Below are 27,986 nucleotides of genomic sequence, written 5' to 3'. Positions count from 1 at the left end.
GATATCCTTAGTTGGAAGGGACCCACAAGGATCATTGAGTCTGATTCCTGGCTCTGCTCAGGATTGCTGCAAGAATCACACCGTGTGCCTGAGACCACCTAGGCCTAACACTACCATGTCAACCAAACCATGCTATGAAGTGTCAGGTCCAGTCTTTCCTTAGATGCCTCCAGGGAAGGTGACTCCACCACCTCCCCGGGCAGCCCATTCCAATGTCTGACCACCCTTTCCACGAAGAAATTCCTCCTAAAGTCCAATCTAAACCTCCGCTGGCACAGCTTAAAGCTATGTCCTCTCGTCCTGTCGCCTGACCCCCACGTGGCCACACCCTCCTGTCAGGGAGTTGTAGAGAGTGAGAAGGTATCTCAGAGCCTCCTTTTCTCCAGGCTTAACACCGCAACTCCCCCAGCTGCTCATCATCAGATTTGTGCTTCAGACCCTTCCTCAGCTCCTTTGTCCTTCTCTGGACATGCTCCAGCACCTCAGTGACCTTTCCTGAATTCAGGGTCCCAGAACTGGACATTGCACTCGAGGTGCAGCCTCACCAGTGCTGCATACCGGGAAAGAATCACTTCCCTGGTCCTGCTACCCACACTATTCCTGGCACAGGCCAGGATGCCATTTGCCTTGGCCACCAAGAAGGTTTTTTGTTTGGTTTTTTTTTTTCCTTTTCTTTTTTTTTTTTTTTTTTCCCCAGGGAACCTTCATCAGCCCGTCTCCATGGCTGCTGTAGAGCTCCTCTGGGGTACGGCAGGGCACTGCCCTCCTGCTCCTCCAGGCCGGGAACAGCGCCGAGCCCCTCCGCTCCGCTCCGCGCCGCGCAGCCGGCACGTCCCGCCGGGCGGGGCCGCGGCCGGCCCGGAGGAGGAGGAGGAAGGGGCGGCGCTCGGCTCGGCTCGGCTCGGCGCGGCCATCCCCGGGCCCCGCATCGCTGCGTGCGCGGAGCCGCTGCTGCAGCCGGCAGGATGATCGCCGCCCAGCTCCTGGCCTACTACTTCACGGAGCTGAAGGAGGACCAGGTCAAAAAGGTTAGATGGACATCCCCCGGCCGAGGGCCGCCGCCCGCCCACACTCTTTATTTATTTATTTTTTGTTTTAAAAAATATTTTAATTTTTTTTTTCCCTGTGCGTTGGTTTTGTTGCTTTGTCCCCAGAGCCACCCAGCTGCGGGAGAAAGGAGGGATAACCCCGGGTTTAAGCCCTCCAGAGCATCGCCAGTGGAGCTGGGAGTGGGGTGTGGGTGATGGATGCACAGCGGCCGGTCAGGCAGGACCTGAGGGGGTTTGGCAGTGAGGGGTGGAGGTGATGGCTTTTCCTGGTTTTCGTAGGCACCAGCATCCCTGGAGAGGGGATTTTCCCTTCTTTCCAAGGGTACCTGTGAGCATTGCTACTTCAGCAGGCGAGGAGCAGGTAGTTTTTGAATTATGTGCCGCTGCAGGATCGCAATTTACAGGAAATGGTTGTCAGTTGTGCTTAAAAAGAAGCATTTCCATAGGCTTCTTTTCCTTCAGCATTATGTGGTTGCTGCTGTGTGGTTGGTACAGCCCTGGGATCGAGCACTGCCACAAGGAAAAGGGTGCGGAGCACAGGATAAATAAAAACATGGCAGTTAGGTCCTGGCTGAGCATATTGCAGAGCTGTAGGGAGCGGGGAGCCTGGGGCTAGGATGTGGGGACACAAATTGGGAAAATAATTGCAAATGTCGATGAGCCGTGCTGACGTCAGGAAGCAGAGGCTTCCCCTCTGCCACCTCCGGCGGTGCCGTGTGACCCACCTGGGCGTGTGGCTGAAGGCATCCCTAAAATATTTTGGGAAAGCCTCAATGACAGCGTTAGTAGTACTGATTTGTAGTGCTCTTGGGACTTGAGAATGTCCCCAGCAGGAGGAGAGCACCTCATTCCTTTGGGCTTCTGACTCTTCCTGGGGAGACCTCAGCTCCAGTGTGTGGGTGACCCATCCTGCCCCACTGGACACATGCTCACCCATGCCCACTCCTCTCTCGGAGAAAACCTGAGACGGCTCCCCGTGGTTTCCGCATCTCCTTCCGTGCTTTTGGTCTTTTGCTTTTCCGCCCAGCGGCTCTCGCGAGTAGCCGGAGGCTGCGCTCAGCCTGCAGCGTTCTGCACCTCCTGGCCACACGTACGTGGCTCTCCCTGCTCCCCAGGCCCACTATGTTCCTTTTCCTGGAGGATCTGTGAGTGCTGCTGCTGGTGCCAGGCGTGCATGCCTGGGTAAGGCCTTCTCTGCCTCACTGTGTGTGTTATATTTAGAAAGCCAAGATAAGCACAAGTGTGTGTGGTGGCCAAGGAGCGGCAGAAAGGCTGTGGGGAAGGCACAGGAGGAGCATGCAGGCACAGGGAAACTCTGCGGTGTTCTGGAGGTTATTTATTGCAGGCTGGTTTGGCACCGTGGGGCTGCTATTGTCTGACAGCAAGGGAAACCTTTTGACCAGGGAGCTGTAAAGCGTTCTTATGGATCAATCTGGTTTTGTCTGGAAAAGTAAAGAAAAAAATAATACCCATTTGACAAGTCAAGAAAGCAGGCTACTGTTTTTAGAGGATGTAAGACATCTTTTCCTGTTTGTATCCTTTTGGAACGGATATTGACTCCGTCCTCCGCACTTTTGGCTGTCCCGTAGGGGAGGGTGTCTGTGGCAGCCAGAGGCTCTGCTGCCTGCAGCTGTGGGGAGCTGGTGGGCTCCGCTCCCTGGTTCCCCGTGAGGCAAAAGTGCTCTCGCTCCATCTCAGTGTGCTGCTTGTGAGGTTTGTGCTCCATCAGTGTGCTGCTCCTAGGATACATGTCTGCATGGCTTCATTTCAGGTCCCTCCCTCTCCTCCCTGCTTCCGGAAGAGCAGCACTTTCTGCTGGTACGTGCTGTGGCTGAGGGCTGCCAACCAAGGCGTTGTCCCTGCTCTCCATGCTGCCCCGTGGGGCTCCTGAATGCCGTGGCTGCTCCTCTGCCTTGCTGGTCCATCACAGCTGTTGGCTCAGTGTTTGGTGGCACAGGTGGCAGGTCACCTTCAGGATGCTGCTGTGGGTCACAGGAGGGGTGTGAAAAGTACTGATGAGCCAAGGCTGAGCATTCTTCTTCTGTTGTGACCTTTTCTCTTGTTTTTGATTCCCATCTCTGTGTAGCACTAATGCTCTGCAGCTGCCTTTCTACAGTGAGAAGCCTGACGAGGGCCATGAATGGGACTGGTGGTTTCAGGCCCTGGGGATACCCTGCATCTAGGAACTAGTGCTTCTGTACTGGTTCTGTTGGATTTGTATGTACTCCCTTAAGTTTCAGTATGATTTTTTTCAAATTTGTCATTTTTGGAATGTTTCTCAAGATGAGTCGTGGCAAGCAGGAGGAGTAGGCAGGGTGGATATGTAGCATTGAAGGAAGGGGTTGTTCATTGCACAAACCCTGTGGCCCCTGCAAGGGAGCATTTTCCAGTGAAACCACTCATAATGGCACTTCCATGTCACCTTAGTGTGCAGCAGCAAGCTGGCTGTGTGTGATGCCCTGCACTGCATAAATACACGTATGGTCCAAGCAGCTTAAATTACCCAGCTGTTTTTGCAAACATCTGTCCCCTGAATGTTTGTGACATTCTGGGGACCGCAGTAGGAGCTCAGCATCCTTGCTCAGACAGGGGACTTGGCCCAAACTGAACTGAGGCCCCAATTTCTCTAAAAGAGCTGACTCCCATCTTGAGGGATAAGAGAGTCATGGAGCGTCCCTGGCATCTGTGCCACTGGCTTGTGTGCAGGAGAGCTTTGTAAAACTGTCTTTTGTTTCCAACAGGTTTATACCTGCAGTAGCTGGCCCCAGCAAAGGGAGCCTCTAGGTGTTGCCTGGTTTCTGTCTGTTAGGGGAACAATATGTTTTTGTTGTCTTACCTGAGTGAAGAAAAAGATCTTGCAGTCCAGGAGTGACATTCAGATGTTGTTTAACATTGAAAAAAACGTGATGGAATGGAGTATAAAATGTAACAACTAGTATCAAGAAGAGCCCTGTGTTGGTGACCCGCCCCTATGGAAGTTTTTTAGGAACCAATCTGATAAATCTCAAGTAAGCGCGAACAATTTCAAAATGTCTAAACTACTTGTTTTAACATGCTTTGCCTCCTGATGAATCTTCCTTATGTTGAAAGGAGTATGATTAGCTCTGCAGAAGAATGTTTTCATGGTGAAGGGTTTTGGTATGAAGGCTGTGTCAGTAAAATAGGTGCTAATGATTTCTGAAATTGTGGGAGTGCTCTCTTCTTGGATACCACTGACTGTTGTCAGTGTCCAGGGAATGAGGCATGTGTTTAAAGGATGGCCAGTAGGTTTAAGCCTTTCGTGCTGCCTGTTTCATTATAATTATTTATAACTGCTGCAGTGGCTGGATTTTCAGAAACTTCTTTTCCCCAAGTACAAACTCTGTCTTTCCTATGTGACCAGGAAAAATTATGTGAATGTGGTTCAGATTATGAAATCCTATTTTTAAAAAATTGCTCACAGATTCTGTCTCTGTTTTTTTTTTGTTTGTTTGTTTGTTTGTTTGTTTGTTTTGTTTTATTTTTTTAAGAAAAAGAGGGAAAAAAAGTGATTGAGCTCTTGGAGGACTCCCATAGTGGCACTCTGGGAAGATGCCCTTCCTCGGGGGGTGACTCTGAGGCGGCAGCTAAATAAAGGAGTGTTTTCTGCTCCTTGCCCACACAACTGCTTGCCTGAAATTGTTCCTGCCCTCTGCCATCCCCTGGGAAGGGCTGGCACCAGTCTCCCATGTGAGCCTCAGCGGGGCTTTGGGTCTGCCTGGGTGGTGCTGGCAGCTCCTGTCTGTCCTGGCCACTCTTTCCACAGCTTCCCTGTGCATACGGCTGAGATTTGCTTTGTGATCGGCTTTTATTGCAGGCAGAGCAGGGAGTTATTAAACCTCCATTCCATAATCCAGCCTCCGGCTCCCCCCGCCTCAAGTTATTTATGGCTGTTTGCTGGGAGTTTTCCCTTGGAGGGCTGCGCTTACTCCCTCGCTGCCACGCTGGAATGACTAACCCTCTTCGCACCTGGGAGAAAAAAACCGGCCTTTATTCCCCCTTCCCCCCCCCCCCCCCCCCCCAATTTTTCCTGGTTTTGGAAGCTGTAACACATAGGAGTGATTTTTTTCAAGCAGGAGTTCAGTGTCCCCGCCCCGGGAATATCGGCGGTGGAGATGGATGGCCTCGGTGCCATGAAACGCGATGCTCCCTGCGTGCAGGAGGGTCCAGCCCAATTATGTAAGGGCGCTGACAGCGCTCATTGGTCTTTCACGGGAGCAGAAAGAGCCCTCCCTCCCGTTTTCCCTCGCTGCTGAGGGCAGCACAGGGGCAGAGGTGGGGAGAATGGGCTCGTCAGTCCTGACTGTGCAAACGCCACAGCCTGCGTTCACAACAGGGCTTTCGGTGAGCGGGAATCCTTCCGCCCTGGTTTTGGGAGGAGGATGCAGCAGTGGGGCTTTGTAGAGGGGTGTATTAATTGCACGGTGAGGTCTGACTGTGAGTGATGTTTACTGTAGCTTTCTCTGGGAGATCTGGGGAATCATCCCTCTGAGCGGCAGCGTGGGCTGCTGAAAGCTCAGCCTGAAAAAGAGGTTGGTTCCCTCCCTCCTTTAAAAGGGAGTATCCTCATGCTCTGACATCATGGCTTTACACACTCTGCTAAAAAAAACCATAGCAGGGTTTGCCACGAAGGAGAGACCTTTTTGCTTAGCCAGACACCAGCTTCTGCATCTATCCCCACAGCGTTTGGGGCTGCAGGGAGGGCACATCCCATCCAGGTTTTTATTCTTGGAGGGAAATGATGTCAGTGACGGCTGTGGTTGTTGCTCTGAAGGGGCTGTCGGTCCATGAGGGTGGCACAGGACACAGCTGGGATGTGGGGATGCTGCCCTGGGTCTTGCATTTGGCCTCTGTTGCAGAGAACCTGAGCTCAGCTCTTCTGCCCTTCAGCTGTACGCCTGCACCGTCACGTCACCGGTTTGTGGGGAAAATGCATGGTCTCATTTCATCGTGGTATTATCAATCATGGTATTGTTCCTCTGCAAGCAATGACATTGAAAAGTTCACAGCTTGTGCAGCCTCCGGCTGTGTCTCCTGTGGTGCAGGGGGACCCCCAGCCCTGTGGATCATGATCGGGCTGGCTAGCTGTGCCCAGCAGCACTATCCATGCCTTCCTCCCTGTCTGTATAAATAAGTCCTGGGTCATGGCAGGAAGGTGTCTGGCTCGGGGAGATGCTGTCTTTGGTGAGACCTTGAGTAGAATGGTCAGGAGTACTTTCTGTACGAGCAATTAATTTGGTGCCGGTTTTATGGTCAGTTTAGGGTTTAATGACCTTTTGATTGCATTTCCTTTGTGAAGGGCATTATTCATTGCTTCCGTCTCAAAGTCCCTGGTATATGGAGCACTTGCGTATGTATGTTTCAGATAAAGTGTTTTATTGTGGCCTTGGTCTTGTAAGACGTGATGCCAGCTTGGATATGAGCTGCTCTCAAGGCTTCCAGAGCAGCCAAGGAGACACACGGAGCCTTGGGACAGAGCTGGCCTGGAGTTTAAAATGAGGTGGCTTTTCCAGTTTTGCTGAGGACAGAAAACATGGGCAGGGCTTTATTTTTTCAGTCTTGCTAAGCTGCAAGCAAAAGTGATCCCAAAGGTGTGGTTTCGATCTGAGCCATTTGCAGAACCAAATTTCCAAGGCAGGTAAAGAAACAAGGCAAGAATAGACCAGCTACTGAGGTTAAAAGGGTGGGAGGTGTGTTTGGCAAGAACCCCTCAAGGCTATGTTGTATTTTTCAGGCATCAAAGCATCTCTCAGTCTTCCTGACAGTGAAGGTGATTGTAATAATTATGGAAAGCAATATTGTTGGAAAACTAGAGCTGCCTCCTTTTTCCACGGAGGTAAAGAAAGCTCCTGTCATTGGAAACCACAGGGGAGAAGTCAACAACTTTTAATTTGATATTTTGTCTTGAGAAGGAAGGTGCCACCTGCCCACAGTCAAGTTCTGTCTTTCCAGACCCCTCTGGTTGTTACAGCTTTGGAGTGGGATCAGGAAAATGGTCTGCTACATGAAAATAATTTCTCAGCCTGGGATGTAGCCCCAAAACTACAATGGCAAGTCCTTTCCAATGTAAGGCTTTAAACACTAAGCACCTCTGATACCCACATCACCCCAGCTGGGACAAGGTGCCAAAAGAGGGGATTTTAGCTCCAGCTGTTTAGCTCATGGACAGTCAGGAAAGCTGAGAAGTGGGGCAAGGGCTGGAGGTAGTAGTCTGAGGCTGTGAGCAGATGGTTTTGTGTGGAAAAGAGGAGGCAAAGTGATGTGGGACTGGATGGTGCCTTGGGAAGACAGTAAGATGGAGCTCACCTCAGTAGATCCTAGACTTGTGCATTTTCCATTATTTCAGTGAGAAGATAAGGCATGAAGCGTGTGTCTGTGTTGTTAGCTTGGCCAGAGCCCTGGGGCCATGCTGGGGCTATACACTATCCTTGCAATTAAGGAGAGGTATAGCCCTGCTTAGGCACCTCAGGGCAGCCTTTCACTCCGTGGTGGTGTCTGTCTTTCCCAGATTGATAAGTACCTCTATGCCATGAGGCTCTCTGATGAAACGCTGTTGGACGTTATGGCTCGCTTCAGGAGAGAGATGAAGAACGGCCTCTCCAGGGATTTTAACCCAACAGCCGTAGTGAAGATGCTTCCCACGTTTGTGAGGTCCATTCCTGATGGTTCAGGTAAGGAGCTGAGTGTTTGTTTTCCATACTAAACATGGTATGCTTTGTGGAAACCTGTTAGAAATACACAATGTGCGACCAAGAACAAGAGGGATTTACTTCCTGGCAAGCCCAGACAGCATTTCGAAGGCAGCCTCCCCTTTGCATGCAGGTCTGCTCCCGCAGATGCTGGGAGATTTTTTGATTCCTTTGTCAAAGCTGTTTTGATGCCAATGGAAGGGCCCTTCTAGCAGTCAGTTCCTTATCAGTCAGTACATTTACTCTGGGGTCTGTCTGCCAACAATCAATACTTCGCATAGAATGATTTTTGATTCATGCGTCACTCATGTGACCTAGAGTCTTAAATACAGTGGCTTTTAGTCATTTGCTGTTTCCTTCAACATCTCCTTACTTTTTCCCCAGTGGAAGTGTGAACCATTACAGGCTGAATTTGAGTTTCCTGGCATTCATTTTGCATTTTGTAGCTTCCTCTTCCAGATTGTCTTGGGGGAAAGCTCACAGACTTTGAAGAGGCTGTAGCGTGTGGCTCCAGAGCTGCTGCTCTGGTGTGCTAAGCTTTTTCCATCTAAATGCAGGACTTGTTTTTTCCATGCCCACTGTACCAGATAAAAGTGGCACAAACTGCTACCAGACACCAAAAAGGTGTTGTGTTGGTAATTGAGGCCAAGATTGCCTCTCTTACTTACTGTTATTACTTATAAATTACTAGATGTTTGTAAAAAATACCATATATAGTGTATCTAAATATATTTATAAACATTATATGATAGTGTTTATTATTTAGTAGTAACACTGGATTTCCCTCTCATGTAGCTGTTTAACTACTGTGGTGCCTACCACAAACTAACTAGTTTGGTGCCTACCTGTGTGCAGAAATTGCAAGAACTGCATAACAGAGTTATTACCTATTTTGAGGCTTTCTTTTTTTGAGAAATGAGAATTTCTCTTTTAAAAATGAGAATTTACTGATGAAAGAACATGAGGCCAGATGCTTTGTATAACTTTGTGCTGCCGTCTGGCAGGTGGAATTCTTTGATAGCTCTGCTTTGCTGTTGCTTTCTGCCATCTTAAGCTATTTCACTGAGATGTGATTCTCTGTCTGAAAAAAAACCAAAGGGACAATGTATTTGAATCCTGTGTTTCCCTTAATTTAGCATTGCTGGCTGTTATGTTGAAATGTTGTGTTGAAATTTGCAGCCTATTGAGAAAGCCAGAAGCTGCCACGCACAGCTGGGTCACCGGCAGAGGTTGCACTAAGGGTTTGCACGTGAGGTGACTTGAGGGCTTTTGAGTGGAATCTCAGCATTTCTACCGGCTCCAAAATCCCTTTTTTTTCATTCATGTTTGTTTTGGGTTCAGTTGAGTAGTGACTTGTCCCCAGTTCCCTGCTTTGTCAGGTTCTGCAGGGTATCAAATCTGAGCTGCTTGCAGTGAGTCAAATAATTTTGAAAATTGTTCCATCGTACGAACTGGGAAGACTTAGAGATGGCACAGGAGAATGGGGATCTGCACATGGTCAGGAGAGATGTGAGAGATTGCTGAACACTGCTGGGACCGAGGATGAGCCAGAGCAGTGAGTAGCCCTGGTTGAGCATAGGCATGTCTGTATGTCAAGGCATTAATTTCAGATCATGCATTACACACCTACTTAAAAAAGAACCTCATGAATTGTGTACAGAGCTCTCAGTTCTTGATCCTGTGCCCGCCTGGCTCCCGCCAGCCTGTCCAGGTTGGGCACCCTGCTGGCAGTGCTGTGCAGCATGGATTAGAACAAGGCAGTGCTTTGCCCTGGACAATTTCTATAGAACTCAGTGGTGATCTGTATGTGTAGGTGGCAAGAGCCTCTTTGGATAGGTGTTAGAGAAGCAGGCAGAGCCATTCCATTCTTTCTCTGAAAGGTCATGTTCTGGCCCCAGGTATGAGCAATATTTGCTGTGAGGGGGTGTCGTGGCATTTCTTTCCCTGACTCACCCGTGTGTGCCTGTCATGTCTGGCCTGGCCGTCGCACAGATGCAGCCAGGACAGGCACAGAGCCCCCTTACCTCTTCCTCCAAAGGGTTCCGGGGGCCCCTCATGGATGCGGTTGTGTTGATGTGTCCAAAGATGGCAATTTCTGCCTTCAGCTGTCCCTCCGTAAAAGCCAGAGGCTGAAAGCCTGCCCTTTTCTCTGGCCTGTCTCTAATTACTGCCTTGTAAGCTCTTTCCTCTGAGTTCAATTATTATTATGGGAGCTGACTGTTCAGAAAAATACTGTTGTTTAGATTCAGATCTGTGCTTGTGTACTTTTTCAACAAGGAGTTTGTGAGCAGTAATTCTGGAGACTCTGGAGGTGTTGATGTTAACATGTTTTTTTCCCCCTTTCATTCAGAGTTGTTTAATTTACAAAAGCCATGAGGATTTTCTGTCCACAGTGCCCAGAATGGTACCTCAAGCTAACTCAAAATGCTTTCAAACGCTAAATAAATTCACAGCAGGTTTGATTGCACCTTGGTGTTACAAAGCACAGATTAAATGCTGCTACTTTGGGTTTAATTCCTCAAATACTCTAAAAGAAAACTCTAGTTGCATGCAGAAAGCTTTACACTCTAGTTCAGAGATCTTTTAAAGTGTGAAGGATGATTCTTAATAATTTTTTACCTTGCAATGGGCTTGATGATGCTGGAAATCAAACACCCTAACCTGTTAATTTATTTACAGGGAAGATATTTCTGAAGTGTAGTGTTTGTTTGAGGTATGCACTTAGGCTTGAAAAAGGGCCATCTGGTCCAATGTTGATTTTCCCATTAGTGATTGGAGGTAATGGCTTGCACTCAACAGATGATACCTATAAGATAAAGCTTATTTGGGTATTTGGCTTAATGAGAAACTTGTGGTCAGTGTTTGACTTCTGGACTTGCTGCAGTGAAGGGGGTTATGAATTTTTTATGCTGAGCCAAATAAAGGGAACTGCATCTCCAGCTTGTCTATGTTCATGCTTTAAATGACATTTGTACTGGTGCAAAGCAGTGTTTAATGCCACACTGCTCAGAAACAGATAGGGAAGCACTGCAAGATCTGTGTTTTGGCAAACTGGGTTTGCCCATGTCTTGAGCAGCAAGGAGGAGAAGTTGCATTGCAGTGCAGTAAAATTAGAGGTGTATTAGAAGTTGTGGGCTCCCACTGTCATTTTGCTATGTTTTTGTGTATGCAGTTTATTGTTTGTGGTTTCTCACATGACAGTGTTTTGCTTCTCTATTACACTGTAACCTTGGAAAACCATAAGGACATTTGCAGTGTGTTTTTGCCTCTCTTGATCTGTTTCTGTTAAAGATCCTGTCCTGAGGGACACCTTGTCCAGTTCATCAGCTTTTCTGAGTGGGATGAGGCTCCCAGAGGTGCGTGGGGTGAGGAAGAGGAACAGATCATTAGGTCAGACTTTAGGAGTTTTGATATGAGATTGGACAGAGTAATCTCAGAGGCAAGTCTGGCTCTGGAAATCCTCATAGATAAATTGCATACCTGGTATTTTGGTGACAGTCTGGGGTCAAAAGGCTCTGGGAGCTGAGTGTGTTTTAGGTAACATGTCAAAACAATCTTCCCAGCTGCTAGAGGTTTTTCCACTTTGAATTTAGGTAGGAGTGGAAAAATGGAGACATTAGGAATGGCCTTCTGAAAGTCACAGCTGATGAGGAAGCAGGATGAGAGAACACCATGTGCCTCTGCTTTGCTGCCCTCTGAGCAGCCTCGGTGAGCCCAGGGGTGCTGTGCACAGACACAAATGCTTGCAAAGAGCCCTGGTGATTAACTGCAGCCTGGACACACACTCCTGTGTGAGAAAGTTGTGCACACTGCTTCCCTAAATATTGTCTTTTCACAGACTTTGACAATTGCTGTCTTTGCTTCCTCATTGATAAGGCGAGATAGCATGAGCAGGTCAGTCAAATATGTCTCCAGGGGTGCTGAAGGTGTCATTCCTCAGATAGCCAGGCCATGCACCTCTGTTGCCTGAGCTGTGCCCTGGAGTCTGTGGAGATTGGACGGTACTGCTTTGACTTCATATCTCTCCACCACAGAGGGAGATGGAGGTACCCCCACTCTTTCCCTGGCACCTGGGCAGATATTAGGAGCTCTGTGCAAGGCATCACAACTTCTGAGTAACTCCTGCAGCAGTACAGGGCTGGTTTCTTAGGCTGTCGTTTCTCTGACTTCTCTTATCTGTCTGCAGTTTGCAGTGACTCTCAGCTTTTCTGGGCATGAGATAAGGGGTGGTTTCTACTTTAATTATATCTGTGTTTAATTTGTTGATTTTAGAACAGCCACCACTCAATGCTATTTGCCAAAATGACATAGGTTTATTTACAGCAAAAGGCTGCTTGTCAGTGGTCTGGCATCCCTTCATTTTACTGTCTCTATTTTCAGCATCTCTTTTGGCTTTCTCCTGAGACCTTTGCTCTGCCAGCTTCATCATGAGATCTGGATACAGACTGTCCACTGTTTTGGATTCTTTTTGGGTAAACCCTCATTGCAGTTGCCTGTCTATCAATGGTGGTTGGCGTTGCCATTGCTACAAGTTCATGTTAAGTTGTGGGGAATCAGATCGATGGAATCAGATCCATGTGGATGCCCTGCAGCTGGAACTTCCTTGCTGTAGGGACTGGACATTTGCTTTGGCGGTGCACTTAAGCGAGCTTGATGTTTCCCAGATTTATGTTGCATACAATTTTTAATCACTTGTGTCTTGTTTTCCACATAGAGAAAGGAGATTTCATTGCACTGGACCTTGGTGGGTCTTACTTCCGAATTCTTCGGGTAAAGGTATCGCATGAAAAAAAGCAGACGGTGCAGATGGAAAGTGAAATTTATAATACCCCAGAAGACATCATGCACGGGAGTGGAACACGGGTAAGCACCTCTTCCTTGGCGTGTCTCTCTGAAGATTAGCTGCTTAGATTTTAGAAACCCCCCACGAGAATAAGCTTAACATCTTAACAGTTGTACCTGCAGCATGCAAACTGAACTTCAGTGTTAATACTGAAAATGAATAAGCAGTACTTAGTTTAACAGAGCATGCATGGGTGCTGCAGACCTGCTGTCATCATGTGGGAGACTTCTGGATAAGTTAGGGAAAAGATGGCTTAGAAATAAAAATTCTGACTTTTATAGTGAACTTACTTTCCATGAGTACAAATGGGGAGCAGGAAAACAACTTAGTCTTTGTAAGCAACAAACATGACCAAACCCTGCGATTGTAGTGTTAGATGAGGGATAGAAATCCCCATGACAGCCACATATCTATGCTGGCAGTCTGAGCAACTCAGCATTCATGAAAAGTAGAAGTACATTAGAAAAATTACGGGAAGCTGATAGAATGTTTTGGCACAGCTTCAACGTAAGTTTTGCTGAATAATTGGAAGGGTTTTTTTTTTTTCAGTCTTCCCTGTCCAAGAATAGAAAATATTTCTATCCATTCACTTGGACTTCAAATTGAGTTCTTTGGAAGAATTTTTTTTTTTTTTTTTATGGTCAGGAAGTGGATTACACTGGCAGATTTGTCTTGGTGTCAGCGTAAGGCAAAACAAGTAATTTTCATTGTTGTAAACAGCAAGGTTTTCGCACTTTTAAGTAGAATGAGGTGCTGTTTAGGAGTATGAGACCTGCAGGAAACTTAAAGTTTGTTTCTGAAGAATAAACAAAAGAGGAGAAAAAGAAAAATTATGGGAACAGCATTTCTACCTTTAATATATTTTCTGTAGTTACCTTAATACCTTTATTGTCTGTATGTAATAAGTGCTGCTGCATTCTCATGCAGCTGTAAGATGGCAATTAGTGCCTGTCAATAGAACTGATAAAAGCATTGCTTTTATCATTCCAGTGATATCTGGACCACAGCAGTAAAATAACCTTCCTGGAAGGACTTTTCCTAACCTTATTGCTTTGTATTTGGGCCAAAAGGTCACGCAGTGGCTTTCCCAGAGGGTGTTTTTGGAGGGGAGCTGAGCTGAGCTGCCTGTGGCTGGTGAGGGCAGGGGTGCTCAGAGGCAGGTTGGGAGCAGAGGGTTGCTTGTCCATGAATGGGTATCAGAAGCTGGAGACAGGCAGCAGGGCTGTCTGCACACCCAAGTATCTGTGCTGGGGAGGCAAGGCAAGCTTGGGGGGTTCTTGATGGAGACACGATAAGGGTGGTAAGGAGAAGCCAGGAAGGGAGACATCAGGTCTGCTTTCTTTCCATGTCTTTGTCATATCTGTGTTTTCATTTTTCAATATCCAAAGGCCATTTGGCTGTTGGGAAGCAGCAGAGTGGAGCTCTGGCTGATAGGCTTTGTCATGGCTTTTAAGCTGAAAGAAAGGAGAACAAGGCTTCCCCTGACCCCATGGGCACAGTATTTAAATACCAGGAAAATAAGAGGAGAACTTGGAAGCGTCATCAGAATAGCATCTGGATTTGAAGTTGTTCCATGACAATATCCAGTGCTTGCTGTGTGACTTCACAGGGAAGCGTGGGGGATGCCCAGGAGGCAGACAGGCAGCTGATGATTGGGTGCTAATGACTGATGTATATGCTTGAGGTTTTCTGAAATGTCTGAGCCAGATTTGTGGAATACTTGGACTGAACTGCCTGTGTGGGGTAGGCTACTAATGATTTCCAGCAAGCTGTGCCATTAACTTTGCTGAGTTACACTCCTAAAGCTTAGTGCATAATCAGCTTATTGAAGGATTGTGATTTATGGCTTCACATCTCACTAGCATGGCTCGTTTTGGTATTTTCTACTTCACGGCATTCAAACTTCCATTTTTGTTCATCTGTCAGGCATGGGCTGACAGCTTTGCCAGTCAGAGACAGTTCTCTATCAAAGTCAAGGGCAAAACTTGTTGATTTCAGCAGTGTCATAGCAGGTCTAAAATTTGTAAGAAGCCTGTCTCCTGTGTCAGCTCAGTGAATGGGAATGTGCCTGAGACTTGATTTTGGTGCTGCTCTTTGTGTTCTGCCACCAGTGGAGGTAGCTTATGGATTTGGCTGTTCTCTTGATCTGAAACTGTGGTTTCCTTGCTCCTTAAATCATCCCCATTGAGGGGCTTGAGCCTGAGCTTGGATCTTCAGTTGCTTGTCAAAGTCTTCTGTCTGCTGGCCAAATGCATCCTTGTGGAGACCTCTTGGAGCCCAGCTTGAGCAGGCAACTTCATGGTTGGGGGAATTAAGCCTGATCTGTTGCTCTATAAATCAGACAGATCCTTTTCTCTCGGCTGTGACATTCACTCTGTCCATCTCTCTGACATATGATAAAATATTTGGCTCACACTGTTCCCTACTGCAAATCTGTGGGTAAAAGAAGATTTGGATTTTTCCTCAGTGCACCGTCCCTACTTTAATGAAATTCTACTGGAACTTTATATGTTGCCTCTACTATCCAGTCAGAGTCATTTGGCACTGGTAAGGTTTGGATGTTAATATGGGCATGGGCACACACAGACGCTTCCTTGAGTCTCTTTAGGAAAAATCTTACCAGTGTCAGTGGTAGCAAAACTAGTAAATGCCTGTCTTTTTTCTGCTTTTGAGCCATGCCTTCCCTCTGTGGTTTATGAACAACAGTAGCACAGCCAGACCGTGCATCACTGACTAGACACAGCTCCTGTAGTGTCCAAATTGTGGCTAATAGTTAACTGCATTTGTCTGCCCTTACAGTGTAGTGCTAACTCACATAGGTGGGCTTCAGCAGGTCCTGCCAGGACTGTGTGGGCAAACGCAGCAGGTGCACGGACTTTTTGGAGTCTATTGGGAATGCCCAGGAATTTTTTGCATTTAGACTTACAAAGCAGATCCCGTCTTTTCTCTATGCATTCGTAGTTTGTTGCATGAGAGGGATTTTTGTAACAACATACACAGTCAACATTTCTGCTTCCTGCTTTCTGAACTCCCAAGGGGTTTGAGGTTGGCCCCTGTTTTTTTGTTTGTAATCCTGGAAGCAGCTGAAAGTTTAGTAGGATTGAGTATTCAGCAGGATACTTTCAGATGGAAAACATGATCAGAACACACACTCCTGCTATTTCTGTATTCCTCCTGGAGAAGTTGCCATATTTTATTACTTAACTGTAGTTCTTTTCGTAACTCCTCTTCCTCCATCCCTCATCTGGACAGCTGAAAATTGTCTTCCAGAAGTGCAGCAGTGTACATTGCATTCCCATGTTGTTTCTCTGTGTGTGTTTGATTTGCCCAGGACAATGAATGGCAACATTCTCCCTGGGAAACCACTGTACTTTTCCTTAATCAAATCTGACCTCATTTAAGGCGTGAGTTTAAGGTGTTCACTTTAATTGTAACATTACACACACTGCTTCTTGACCTGCTTTGAAGGACAAAATATTCCTATTCATCATCTGTAATTGCTGCAGTCTGTCTGTAGTGCATTCTTGTCTCTCCAAGACTCTTAATTGTTCTTAATAAAGCTGTGTGGGCTAATTGGAACCAACAGATGTCTTTTTGTACTCCCTCCCAGTTATCCCCAGTCTTCTGGGCAGATTATGTTCTCTCATCCCAACAACGCTGCAGATAGGATTGGATTTATTTTGTTTGGGCCTTTGTTTTTCAGGGAGTTAAAATGTGAAGCACAGTTATCTCCTGGGGCAGGCAGTGACTTGTTAATAGTTTGCCATCCATTTGTGGTATGGGTCAGTTGAAGGCATGTCTGGCTTTCTGGTGCTGGTAAATACAAACGTGTATTTTTGTTGCTTCAGTTGCTCAGGCTTGATTTCAGCTTTGAGCGTTGCAGTCTACCTGAGGGACTTTCCAAATGGCTCAGTGTGAGAGGCCTTTGTGCCTCCCTGGTTCCTGGCCTGGCTGGCAGGGACACGTAGTGCCATGGTCACAGGTGCCATTGAGGCAGCTGGGTAGGAGTTGGTACTCACAAGCCTGGTGCAGGCTGCCTGCATAGCTCGACCTTTCAGAAAACGCAGAAAATGTCCCTGTTTTGGGTTGTTTCTCAGAGCATGGAAAATATTTAGATGAATCCCTTGGGTTTCCTTTTGTTTGTTTGTTGTGTGCTTTAGGAATAGATTTGAGAGATGATGTTCTTTTGGGTGGCTCCTGCAAAGTGCTGGGTTCTCTGGTCTCAGCAATGCTTGAGTGAAGCAGATGTTATCTTCTCCACATCACTGTAAAAGTGCTCAACCTCCTGTGGGACTGGATCCCAAATGTTCTTTTGACTTGCTCCTTCCTGTTATTGAAAGGTTAAAAGGACATTTTTGTTCTCATCAAATGTTAAGTGGAAGGGTTACAGCAGGCTCAAGAGCCTTGAGCCTCTTGTTTCAGGAAGTGTTTTTTTATGGGTGTAAAATATGCCTGCAGAATTAGGTGTGTAAAAGGACAGTGTATTTCATAATGTATTAGTTATTAAGGTGTTAATATACCCTGCTTCAGAGTATTTTCATAGCTATGCCATTTATACATCCTTTAAAATATGGAGAGCTATTTTCTCCTTTCTTCTCACTCAGAGCAGTTTTCATATGGAGTTTGAAACATTTTCTCCCTCAAGCTGTATCTATATTCATGGTGGTTTTATACTTTTCTTACAGCTTTTTGATCATGTTGCTGAATGCCTGGGAGACTTTATGGAGAAACAACAAATCAAAGACAAGAAACTGCCAGTTGGGTTTACATTTTCCTTCCCTTGTCGACAATCTAAGTTAGATGAGGTAAGAAGATTTCACAATTTTCTTAATATGCAAAAGAGCTGCCATGTTATTAAAACACTGCCATGAAAGCAGCGTCACAGACAGGTCTCATTTTGGGGATAAATGAATATTATATTTCATTGTCAGACTGTGTTTATGTTTATGTTTCTGCCTGAAAGAGCTGGGTAACAAATGAGGAGGAGGCACCTGATGTTTTGTGCTGCCTCTGCGTGAGCTCCTTGCTGTTATGGTTTACCCTCTAAACATGGCAGTGGTTTTCTGTGCCTCCTGTGCAGCCTTTTTCACCTCTCCACGGGGTGGGGTTGGGAAGGACCCAGCCCAGCAGGGTTTGCTCGGGTTTTGCTGACCCTCGCAAGTGCACACAGATCCGGATCCAGGTGTCCCTGCCAAGCAACAGTCCTGAGCCGTGCCACTGGCTGGGCACTGAGGGCAGTCGGACAGGTCCCCTGGAACCAGCCTGCTTTACAAAGGGATGGGGATAACCAGCCTTGGAGAGATTCCCATGCCAAGGATGCTGTGGTATTTTCCTCCTTTTGCTCGTTGTACCACAAATGACTCAGCAGCCTCCCGGTACAGCATTGCCATGGCAACAGTGTAGCAAATGAATGCAGGAAAGTTAAATCTGCACAAAACACGCAGAGGTTGCCCTGTTAAAGCACGACCTGCTTCTCCAGCTTGCAGGTCTCTAGGTTTGCCTGGTGCAACAGCCCCCCAGATGCTGGTGCTGAGGAGGGCCAGGTGAGGCATGATTTTTATTACATTTCATACTTCTTGAGCAGTGCTGAGAGCTGAACCCAGGGGTGCTGACTAACTCAGGGTCTGAAAGCGGTTCAGAGCAGAGAGCTGCCTTTAACTGCATCACATCAGAAGAGATGAGTTGATCTTGGGGCAGCTCTCCCATCTGGCCATCGTGCACGGTAAGGCTCAGGCTCCTGACCACAGCAGAGCCGTGCTGGGGATGTGGTTGTGAAGTTGAGTTGCCCTTGGGAAGGTTTGCTTAGCTGCATGATGAAAGGTGCTTGTTCATGGGCTGGTTTGCTCCAACCAGCTGGGATGGAATTGTGCTTGTGTGGGACAGGGGCAGGCAGCATGTGGGGTGCCTTGGGGATACCTGAGCAGTGGCAGAGTGGAATGGGATAGTAAAGAGACAAGGGAGGTTGTCTCTTAAAAAAAAAAAGCCAACAACAACAAAAAAATATTGACAGTTTTGGTGATGTGTTTTGAGTGTTTTAAAAATACATTTTTTCTGGATTCTGTGGGCCAGGTTTGTTCCTGGATTGCTGCTTCTGTGAGGCTGTGCTTGCCTGGGTGCTGTTTTCTTGTGCTTGGTGAGCAGAAGGAGGCAGGGTAGTCCCTGTTTTCTCCAAGGGTGATAAGATGGGCACCTCATGGTTGGGCCCCACTCAACCCTGCTGCATTCCAAGGGCTCCTTCCTGCTGCCAAGGCCTTGCTGGTGAAGGAAAAATTCCTTCCAGCACAGCTGAGAGGAGCTGCTCTTTGCCACTGTGGTTTGACCAGTTTCTTACGAAAGTTTTGTGAAGCACGTTGCCCTTTTGCCCATGAAAGCTGTGCCAGCAGAGCAGGCTTTGCCCACAGTTTCCCTGCACAGCAGCATGGGGCTTTGATGGGCTTCTGAATGATGCCCACAAGGGCAGCACATTGGCAAAACTTACGCAAACTGAGTTTTTGGTCTAGGGGTAGGAAAGTATCTCCTGGTCTGGAAAGAGCTGCCCTGACCTTCTGTCCCCTGTTGCTATCTCAGTCTGGAGGGCAAATTTGATTTTTAAGCTGAGATATGGGCAAACACACACCTGGGCAATGGCTGCTTGTGCCTACAGGCTTTAGCTTTTCTGGTTTTTAGCTTCTTGGACTCCTGTTGTGACAGATGTGAATATTGTGGTGGGTATGGAAAACTGAGCTGGTCTGAGTTGTCCTTCTGTCAGCTGATTACTGTCAATGCTCTTTTCTTTCTTTTGTTATTATTTACCTGTACACTGAATGCTCTGATTCAGCCAGGCATTATGTAAATAGCAAATAAATCAGTGTAGTCATTACCTTGGGGTATTTGCAGGCTCTTTATGAACGTTTGCAGACAAGGAATTCAATACCGGGATTTCTTTTCTGATCTGTGCTGTAAAATAGGGACATGCATTGTTACATCTCCAGTATTTTCATTTGCCTCAACCCATAAACACGATCCCACAGTTAAACAAGCCCAGACAGATGGGACTCCAGGCAGTAAATGTGCAGCAGCCTGATCCCTACTGCAGCCAAATCCTGGATGTACCAATATCATATCCCTACTCTGTAGTCAGTCCTGTAGAGTCAGCTTTTTCTGAAAGCAGTCTATTTCCATGCCCAAAACGATTAAATGGTTTTCCAAGAAAACTGTCGAGGAGTAGAAGGGAGAGGAGTAGGCTGAAAATACAAAATGCAAACACACCATTTTCTAGCAAGGGAGGGGAAAATAATTTTCCATCTTTCAGCTCACTGTAATTAGACTCTTAAGACCACCAGTTGTCTCAGGTTGGGTTGTTAGAGGTCATTTAAGAACAGAGGTCTGAAGATTCATTTGAAGTATAAAATCTTGTTTTTAAGGAAAAGAAATGACCAGTGTGTATCTTATGGTTGCATCCTGTTGAATGTTGCTGTCTTGTTTTATCAGGGTATTTTGATAACCTGGACAAAGCGCTTCAAAGCGAGCGGAGTGGAGGGAGCAGATGTCGTGAGGCTGCTTAACAAGGCCATCAAGAAACGTGGGGTAAATTGCACTTCTTTTTCTTTTTTAGCTGTATCTCAGCTTTGCCAGGGACCACTCTTCATGTCACTCACTTGAGCAGATGGTCTGAGTGGTGGTGGAGCTCTGCTTTCTTGCATGAAATGTGTGGGCTTGCTGGAAAAATGAAGCAGTGTCAGAGTTGTTGTGTGGAAGCTGTGATTTTCCTCACAGCACAGAACTGAGTTGCTGTGTTGTGGCTTTTCACTGGCAACCTTCAGTGATTTTATCATTCTCCAAAAACTGAAAAAGTGCTATGTGGCAGTGCTGGGGCCTTTCAGTGATGCCAACATGTCCCATTCCTGAGAAAGTTTGTCTCATGGACTGGGCTCAGCTCACCTGTGCACCTGCTGTTCTTGGGAGCAGGAGAGGAGCAGAGTAGAAGAGAAGGGGATTTCAGGCTCAGTGAGCTGTTGCTCCCTGAGTTTCTCACTGTTGACTTTATAGAGAATTAAGGTGACCAGGTTGCTGATTTAAACAAATAAAAAGGCACTCAGCATGAGAGGGAGTGAATTTGGGTTTGCATAATGCTTGCAGCCAGGTGATATGTTGATTACTCAGCCTCCAAAAATTCATTGGAAACTGGGCAGTATTTGCTTTCTTTGGGCAGTTGTGGACTCTTAAGGAAACCTGAATTTTGCTGTCACCAAACAACATTACTAGAGTCAGTTACTATCATTAGACTTGGTAGAACCACACAGTGAATTTCCACCCGGAAAGGAATGTCTGCATGTTATTTATTTAATCGCATTATTTCTGTATTAAAATCTTCAAATAAAACACATAGATTGTTTAAGTGAATTCTGTAAGAAGTATTTTCTAGATTGACTCCTCAAGCAACTGCTCTAAATTGTTCCATGACGTTTCAGTGCAAAGTTCCTTCTCTCTCATGTATAGCTCTTTTCTTTCCTGCCTAAGTGTGCTTATGTGAGAGCAGGCCTGTGCTCTCTAGAGTGATCCTAGTGCTGTTTCATTGCTTGCATTAGTCTGCTCTCATTGCCTTCTTGGGTGCGTGGGATGGGGAACTGGCAGACAGAACAGGGAATATTTAAAAAGATGAGCTGTGGTATTCAGACAGATTATTTATCTCCTGTTCCTTGTGAAACTATTTGCTAAAAGCAAGCCGATGATGAACAGGAGCAGCGTTTTCCAGAGGAGCCCTGTGGTCCAAGTAATGCTTTGTTCCTCCCCAGGACTATGATGCGGATATCATGGCTGTTGTGAACGACACTGTCGGGACCATGATGACCTGTGGCTTCGATGACCAGCGCTGTGAAGTTGGCTTGATCATTGGTAACGCTCGATGCGGCTGTGGCGGGCGCAGGGCTTGTCTACCTTTGCCTGGCCAGCTTGGTCAGCACCTTCTGCTGTCCTTTCCCCCAAGGCACTGGCACCAACGCCTGTTACATGGAGGAGATGCGGCACATTGACCTGGTGGAAGGGGATGAAGGCAGGATGTGCATTAACACGGAGTGGGGGGCCTTTGGAGATGACGGCTCGCTGGAAGACATCAGGACCGAGTTTGATCGAGAGATCGATCGTGGATCCCTTAATCCTGGGAAGCAGCTGTGAGTGAGGCAGTTATTTGTGAACTGTTCTGTTGTTTTCTGCTCTGTGCTCCATTTCCCACTTGTGTTAGGGATTCTGCAGTTCAATAAAGCTTTGCCTGTGGTGAAGCAAATCTCTGGCTGGGCCAGGCTTTATGGTGGCACAGCTGGGCCCTGCTTCCCAGTGTTGTCCATGGATTCATGGGTGACTGCTGTCCTCTCCTGCAGGTTTGAGAAGATGGTCAGTGGGCTATACATGGGGGAGCTGGTAAGGCTCATCCTGGTGAAGATGGCCAAGGAGGGGCTGCTCTTTGAGGGGAGAATCACCCCTGAGCTTCTCACCAAAGGGAAGTTTGAGACGAAGCATGTTTCTGCCATTGAAAAGTGAGTAATCTGTCCCTTTTCACTCCTTGGACTTCACAGCAACTCTGAATGTTAATTTTCCTGCTCTCTTTGCATTGTGGGAAGGCATGCTGCATTGGAGGTGGCTGCCATCCTCTACTGCCCGTGCAGAGCTGGCATGTGGGGACCCTCAGCAGACTGTCTGTGCCCTCCACCCCAAGATTTCTCCCTTCTTCTGTGTTGGGAGGAGCTATAAAGTCTGCCAGTCCATGCAGCTTTCAGGGTACGAGCTGTAGTACCTCTCTCTCTGCTCACAAAATGAATTGGCTTAGTGCCTCCTAGCAAATACTTGTGTTGCTCCTTGCTGTTTCCCTGGGATTGCTGGGCAGAAAGAAAACAAGCATGACAAGGCAGAGCATTCAGTCCCATAGGCAGTGCCGGGTGCTGCACGGTGACCTCTGAGCTATGTGCCAGTTGGTTTCTTAGAGTGTCATCACCTCTTTGGTCAGTACTTACAGGCTCTTCTCCCCGTGTTTTTAAAATTCACATCACTGGGATAGTTTGTGCCATAGTCATTGGGCTGGATTTTCTTTTTGAAATGGCAAGTACGACACTAGGGGAACAGCCAGTAACTTCTGTAATGCCTGTTCCTCCTGCCACATTTTACTCCTGTCCCTGCAGACCATGTTGTCTGAACAACTTTCCATTAAATGTGTTCATTTGTCTTAACCACAGAGGTCTGTGTCGTGGACCAAGGTAATGTTGAACAGCAGTGAGAAAAATGCAATTGTTGAGAAATTCAGTTATTAAGAGGAAAAATTTGCCCTGAAATCCCACCTTGCTTCCTGAAGAGCCACTTTGGTTATAAGTAGGGGGAACATGCCTGTGCAGCCTCAAATTTCTGGCTAGTGCTAGCAAGATGCAAGGGTCCTTAAAAAGATGTATGGAGTATAGTTAGGGATGACAAGATATACTCCTTGTGTTTTTGTCTGGGAAATGACTGCGCTGGACAAGGAGAAGTTTTGCCAGAAGCTTTGCTCTCAGGCTGGGTGCTAATGGGGAAAAAAGCAGTGCAAGAGGCAGGGATTCAGTGGGGTTGTAAAAGCCTGAAAAGAGACTCGTTAGCATGAAATTGCTTAGGCAACCTTAGCTCAGGGTTTTGTTTCTCACACTGTGGGCTTAATTTATGGAGACATGCGAGGGAATGAGTGTGGGATTAGGTGTGTGCTCAGGCCTATGCTGAATTGTGGGGCTGTTGCTTCATGCTCAAGAGAAGCTGTTTGCAGTTTAAAGCATCACTGTAACGAAAAAGCATTTTAATTTCACCAGTTCCTCCCCAGAGTACGGCTGCTGTAGTATCTGGAATTGCATTGTTTGTAGGTGGCATGTTTGCACCAGGCTTTAATGGAAAGCTTTTCCATCTGTGAATGAATGCATGTTTAGAGCATTTTATTTCAAGCCTCATGAAGCTTTCTAGTCCAGATCTCTAAGAAATTTTCTTTCTAACCTTCTCAAACCCCAGGCAGGGACACCTATGTTTGGATGCACCTCAGTCCTGCAGTCCAGTACATCCCCACTAAGGAGTCCCCTTTACTTTGCAGGAGCAAAGAAGGTTTGAACAAAGCCAAAGAAATCCTGACCCGGCTGGGGGTGGAGCCGTCCCACGAGGACTGCATCGCTGTCCAGCACGTCTGCACCATCGTGTCCTTCCGCTCAGCCAACCTGGTGGCCTCCACCCTGGGTGCCATCCTCAACCAGCTGCGGGATAACAAGGGGGTCGGCCGCCTCCGGACCACCGTGGGGGTGGATGGGTCCCTCTACAAGATGCATCCACAGTGAGTCCCTCTGCTCCTGCCACTAGCACTTCACCTGCCACGGGCTCTGGTTTGCAAAGGGGTGAGCATGGTGAGCATGTCATCCCAAGACGTCGCCCAGGCAGGCTGTGAGATGATGAACCCAAAGCATGGGCATGGGGGTTTAGGTCTGAGCTGGGGAGCTTAGTGGGGAAAGGAGACGTCTTTTAAGTGAAAAAGTTGTGTCAGATTCTAAGAACCCGACAAAACCACACAGAAAAGAACCAGACCTCTGAGTAACTGGATACTGCAATGTCAGGGAAAACTATGGTGGTGTCTGAATAGATAACTTAAAGGATCCTCAAGCGACCTCTTGGAAGGAGAGTTTCTTTGTACAAAACATTGTTTTGTGCCCATTGATTGGGCTGTGAGGAGACCTGAGGAAATTAATTCACCTTCATCTCCATTTCCAGTTTAATGCCCATGCTGAACCCTATTTTTGCCAGTCTTTTCTGAAGATACACTTGAAAACTGGGGTGAGGGGAAGAAATGGTGCTTAGATTTCCATGGCCTGTAACAAACTGACTTTGTCTTGTTTTCCCCCATCTTGAAAGTTACATTTTTAGTGAAACAGCTGTATAGATTTTTGTAGAAATCAGAAAATTATATTTGTGGGGGAACTTCTGAAAGGAGAAGTATGCTTAATGTTTCATTTCCAGTTTCTCATTATTTATTGAAAAAGATATTTTCCTTCATTTAGAAACCCATACAATTTCAGCAAACAAAAAAATTTCTGAGAATGCTGTTTTGACTCACTCTTCCAGATGGGGCAAGGTCTGGGGATTGTTAAGATAATAAACACTGGGCACTGTTGGTTTCTTAACTGCTACCCACACCGTCTAAACCAGCAAGTTCAGGAGAGGACCTCAGGAGAAGGAGTTGGAGCAGCATTGCAGCCAGGGAATTTCTCCCATCCAGGATCAGGTTCAGGGGATGAGACTGATGCTCTCCCTTGCATTTTTCTGGCTTTGCTTAGAAGTTCAGGAGGAAGGAGGCTGTAGGGAAGGACTGCTCTTCCCTGTTAGTTTTTCTGCTTGGGAGGCTGTAGCTAGTTTGGGCATGGTGAGTCTCCCCACTCCCCTTGCAGTGGGTTGGTGTGGGCAGGGCAGATTTTGGGGAGATGCAGTGCAGATTTTGGGGCGTGGGCAGTGCAGAGGCCGGGCTTGCAGCCTCCCCTCCCCACAGGTACGCCCGGCGCTTGCACAAAACCACGCGGCGCCTGGTGCCCGACTCGGAGGTGCGGTTCCTGCTGTCGGAGAGCGGCAGCGGGAAGGGAGCGGCCATGGTGACGGCCGTGGCGTACCGGCTGTCAGAGCAGCACCGCCTCATCGACGAGACCCTGGCCGAGTTCAAGCTCACCCACGAGCAGCTGCTGCAGGTGAAGAAAAGAATGAGGGCGGAGATGGAAGCGGGGCTGAAGAAGAAGACTCACGAGACTGCCAAAGTGAAGATGCTGCCCACCTTTGTCCGCAGCACGCCGGATGGGACAGGTAGAGCGTGCTGGAGTGGGGACACTGGCTCAGCTACAGGGCACTGAAACAGGCTCCCAGTGTGGGGTTTGGTGGAGGGTGAGCAGATCTGGTGCGACCAAAGAAGAACCTGAGCTGTGCAAAGGAGGAGAGCTGAGCACTGGCCCTGCTGGCCTGTGCTGGTTGCTGGCAGCCTGGCCCCCTGTCCTTGCCTCAGGGTGCAAGCAAAGTCACAGCTTGAGGGGAGAAAAGCACAGCTGGGATCATAAAACCACAACTGGGATCATAAACCCAAACCCACATGAACCCTGTTCACACCACTTGGGTACTTTGCATTTCAGGGTGGCTGGCCAAATTTCAGCTTTCTCTTGGAACAGTTGTGTGGGTCCTTTTTTGCTTGTTGGTTTAAAGGAAGACAAAACAAAACAAAAAAAAAAAACAAACAAAAAAGAAAGCTGGAATAATCAGAGCCGCATCTAAAATCCTCTCTTGATGAAGAACTTCCCAACTGAGTTTTTAGGAGATTTTCTATCAAAATACTTTGAGAGAAGCATTTATTCAGATTTTACTTGTGGTTCTTCAAATATACACACATATTTTTTTACAGAGAATGGAGACTTTCTGGCACTTGACCTTGGAGGGACAAACTTTAGAGTTTTGCTGGTGAAAATCCGCAGCGGTAAAAGGAGAACAGTTGAGATGCACAACAAGATCTATGCCATTCCCATAGAGGTGATGCAGGGAACAGGAGAAGAGGTATTTGTGTTTCTCTTTGGCTGCACTGCTGCTTTTTAAATAACTCCTTAAGAGCACATCACATGTACAACTTCAAATATTATGACTTTTCTCTTTAAAGCTGTTTGATCACATCGTTACCTGCATTTCTGACTTCCTGGATTATATGGGGATAAAAGGCGCACGTCTTCCTCTTGGCTTCACCTTTTCCTTCCCTTGCAAGCAGACCAGTCTGGATGCTGTAAGTTCCTTAGTATCTTTTGAATCTGCTTTTGTGCTTATGCCAGGCCTGATTTCTCTGCCTTCATGTCATCCACGTGACACTTACAGGAAGGTCATACAAGGGGAAGGTTCATGCTCTGACCCTGACCAGTACAGCTGCTCCTATAAATAGTTCCTTTAAGGGTAGTAATGCAAATGCTGCTCAGCCCGTGACTGTGACAGATAAGAGCATTTAAATTTTCCATGGTGGTCATATCCCTTTTTTAAGACATTGTGTTTTTTCCAACTGTATAAACCTGCTGGTGTGCGACACTTCCCTGGTTTTGCAAGCAGTAAGCAAAAGTCCATCCCTGCTGCCAGCGCCTATTCCCAGCTGATCTTGTCTCACTGGATGGAGTGGTTGCACCAGAATCTGTGGGCTGTGTCACCCTAAGGGTGACAGTGTGGCCTGAAGCACATCCCTGACAAATGGACTTGTGTTCTTTTCACTTACATGTTTAACTTCTTCACATATTTACACCAGCCCAACCTCTGCAGCTGTTAATAGTTTCCTATTAGCTGGGATTTTTTTGATGAAAGGCATAATTTCTGTAACACTTTTGGGTTTTTGAGTTTGTTATTCCTGTCACACTTTTTTTATTTCTTTTAGTTTGTTGCATTGCTCTGGAAATTTAGAGCCCAATCACAATTAGTTGTTTTAGATGATAATTCCACATACTAAAGAGATATTCCTTTTCACAGAGACTATTCCATAAAACATCGCACTAAAGCATTTGAAAGTGCACAGAATAACATCTGAGTCCTAGCAACTTGATAACCTATTTTCTTGCTTTTTAGGGTATCCTTCTCAATTGGACAAAAGGCTTCAAAGCTACAGACTGTGAGGGAGAAGATGTGGTATATTTGCTTAGAGAAGGAATTAAAAGAAGAGAGGTGATTTTTCTTTTCTTTTTTTTTTCCTCATTCTGCTCCTCTCCAGAATTGACAGACCTTGTGGGTCAAGCTTGCTCCCTCTCACAGGATTTGTGTGCCTTGTAGACATGGGCTGTCTCCTGTCTTGCACAGACGGTTGTTTTTTCCCCCAGAGGCTTCTAGCTTTTCACATTTGCCTGAACTTTCAAGGCTTCTTTCAAACTCTGTGGCAATTGTGACACACATGGAAAAGCAGGAGTTTTCAAAATGGTGATTGTAGGAATGCACCTCAGTGCACCCTAAAGGACAATTTTCTCCTCCTCTTCTTGACCTTGAAAAAGCCTCAACCAGTCTAGCCAAAACTTTCTAGGAAGGGAAGAAAAATAGCTTGAGGAGGATGTTACTTTTGCACAGTTTTAACCAGCCAGTGAAAAGGAAGTCTTAAAACCTTTGTTACTGGAATTGCTACATAATTGCTGTGATATTGAATGTTTATACCATGTGCCTGTGTAAAAGATCTGTGCTTAAACACACCTAAGCCAAGGAGACCAGCCAGGAATATACTTCATTCTGAAGACAGTCTGTCATAGGTAGAGCATCTACCTTAGCTGCCTGTTGGTAGACAAGGTTCCTATTTTTGCATGTGTGAAATCAGGCTGCTAATTTCAGTTGTTTGTTTCCAGCGTGTTTTGGCAGCCTCCCCTTTGGTGTGCTCCTTCCGTGTCC

General features: G+C 46.8%; 1 protein-coding gene across 1 annotated transcript in view; it reads left to right on the top strand.

Moving 5' to 3' along the window:
• The first annotated feature begins 890 nt into the window (after positions 1 to 890).
• The window catches only part of LOC138112231 (hexokinase-1), a 36,012-nt gene continuing 8,916 nt past the window's right edge, over positions 891 to 27,986 (top strand). The window contains exons 1-13 of the mRNA XM_069018972.1: positions 891 to 1,028; positions 7,576 to 7,738; positions 12,471 to 12,619; positions 17,285 to 17,404; positions 20,070 to 20,165; positions 21,374 to 21,473; positions 21,565 to 21,748; positions 21,956 to 22,111; positions 23,671 to 23,904; positions 25,108 to 25,412; positions 25,999 to 26,147; positions 26,248 to 26,367; positions 27,186 to 27,281. Of these exons, the coding sequence (XP_068875073.1) occupies positions 966 to 1,028; positions 7,576 to 7,738; positions 12,471 to 12,619; positions 17,285 to 17,404; positions 20,070 to 20,165; positions 21,374 to 21,473; positions 21,565 to 21,748; positions 21,956 to 22,111; positions 23,671 to 23,904; positions 25,108 to 25,412; positions 25,999 to 26,147; positions 26,248 to 26,367; positions 27,186 to 27,281 (1,935 nt within the window). The 5' untranslated portion in view covers positions 891 to 965. The remainder of the gene's footprint in view (positions 1,029 to 7,575; positions 7,739 to 12,470; positions 12,620 to 17,284; positions 17,405 to 20,069; positions 20,166 to 21,373; positions 21,474 to 21,564; positions 21,749 to 21,955; positions 22,112 to 23,670; positions 23,905 to 25,107; positions 25,413 to 25,998; positions 26,148 to 26,247; positions 26,368 to 27,185; positions 27,282 to 27,986) is intronic.

The sequence above is a fragment of the Aphelocoma coerulescens genome, chromosome 6, assembly GCF_041296385.1.
Source record: "Aphelocoma coerulescens isolate FSJ_1873_10779 chromosome 6, UR_Acoe_1.0, whole genome shotgun sequence".
Lineage (NCBI taxonomy): Eukaryota > Metazoa > Chordata > Aves > Passeriformes > Corvidae > Aphelocoma > Aphelocoma coerulescens.
The sequence above is the reverse complement of the archived record's forward strand: the minus strand, read 5'-3'. Positions and strand labels throughout refer to the sequence as shown.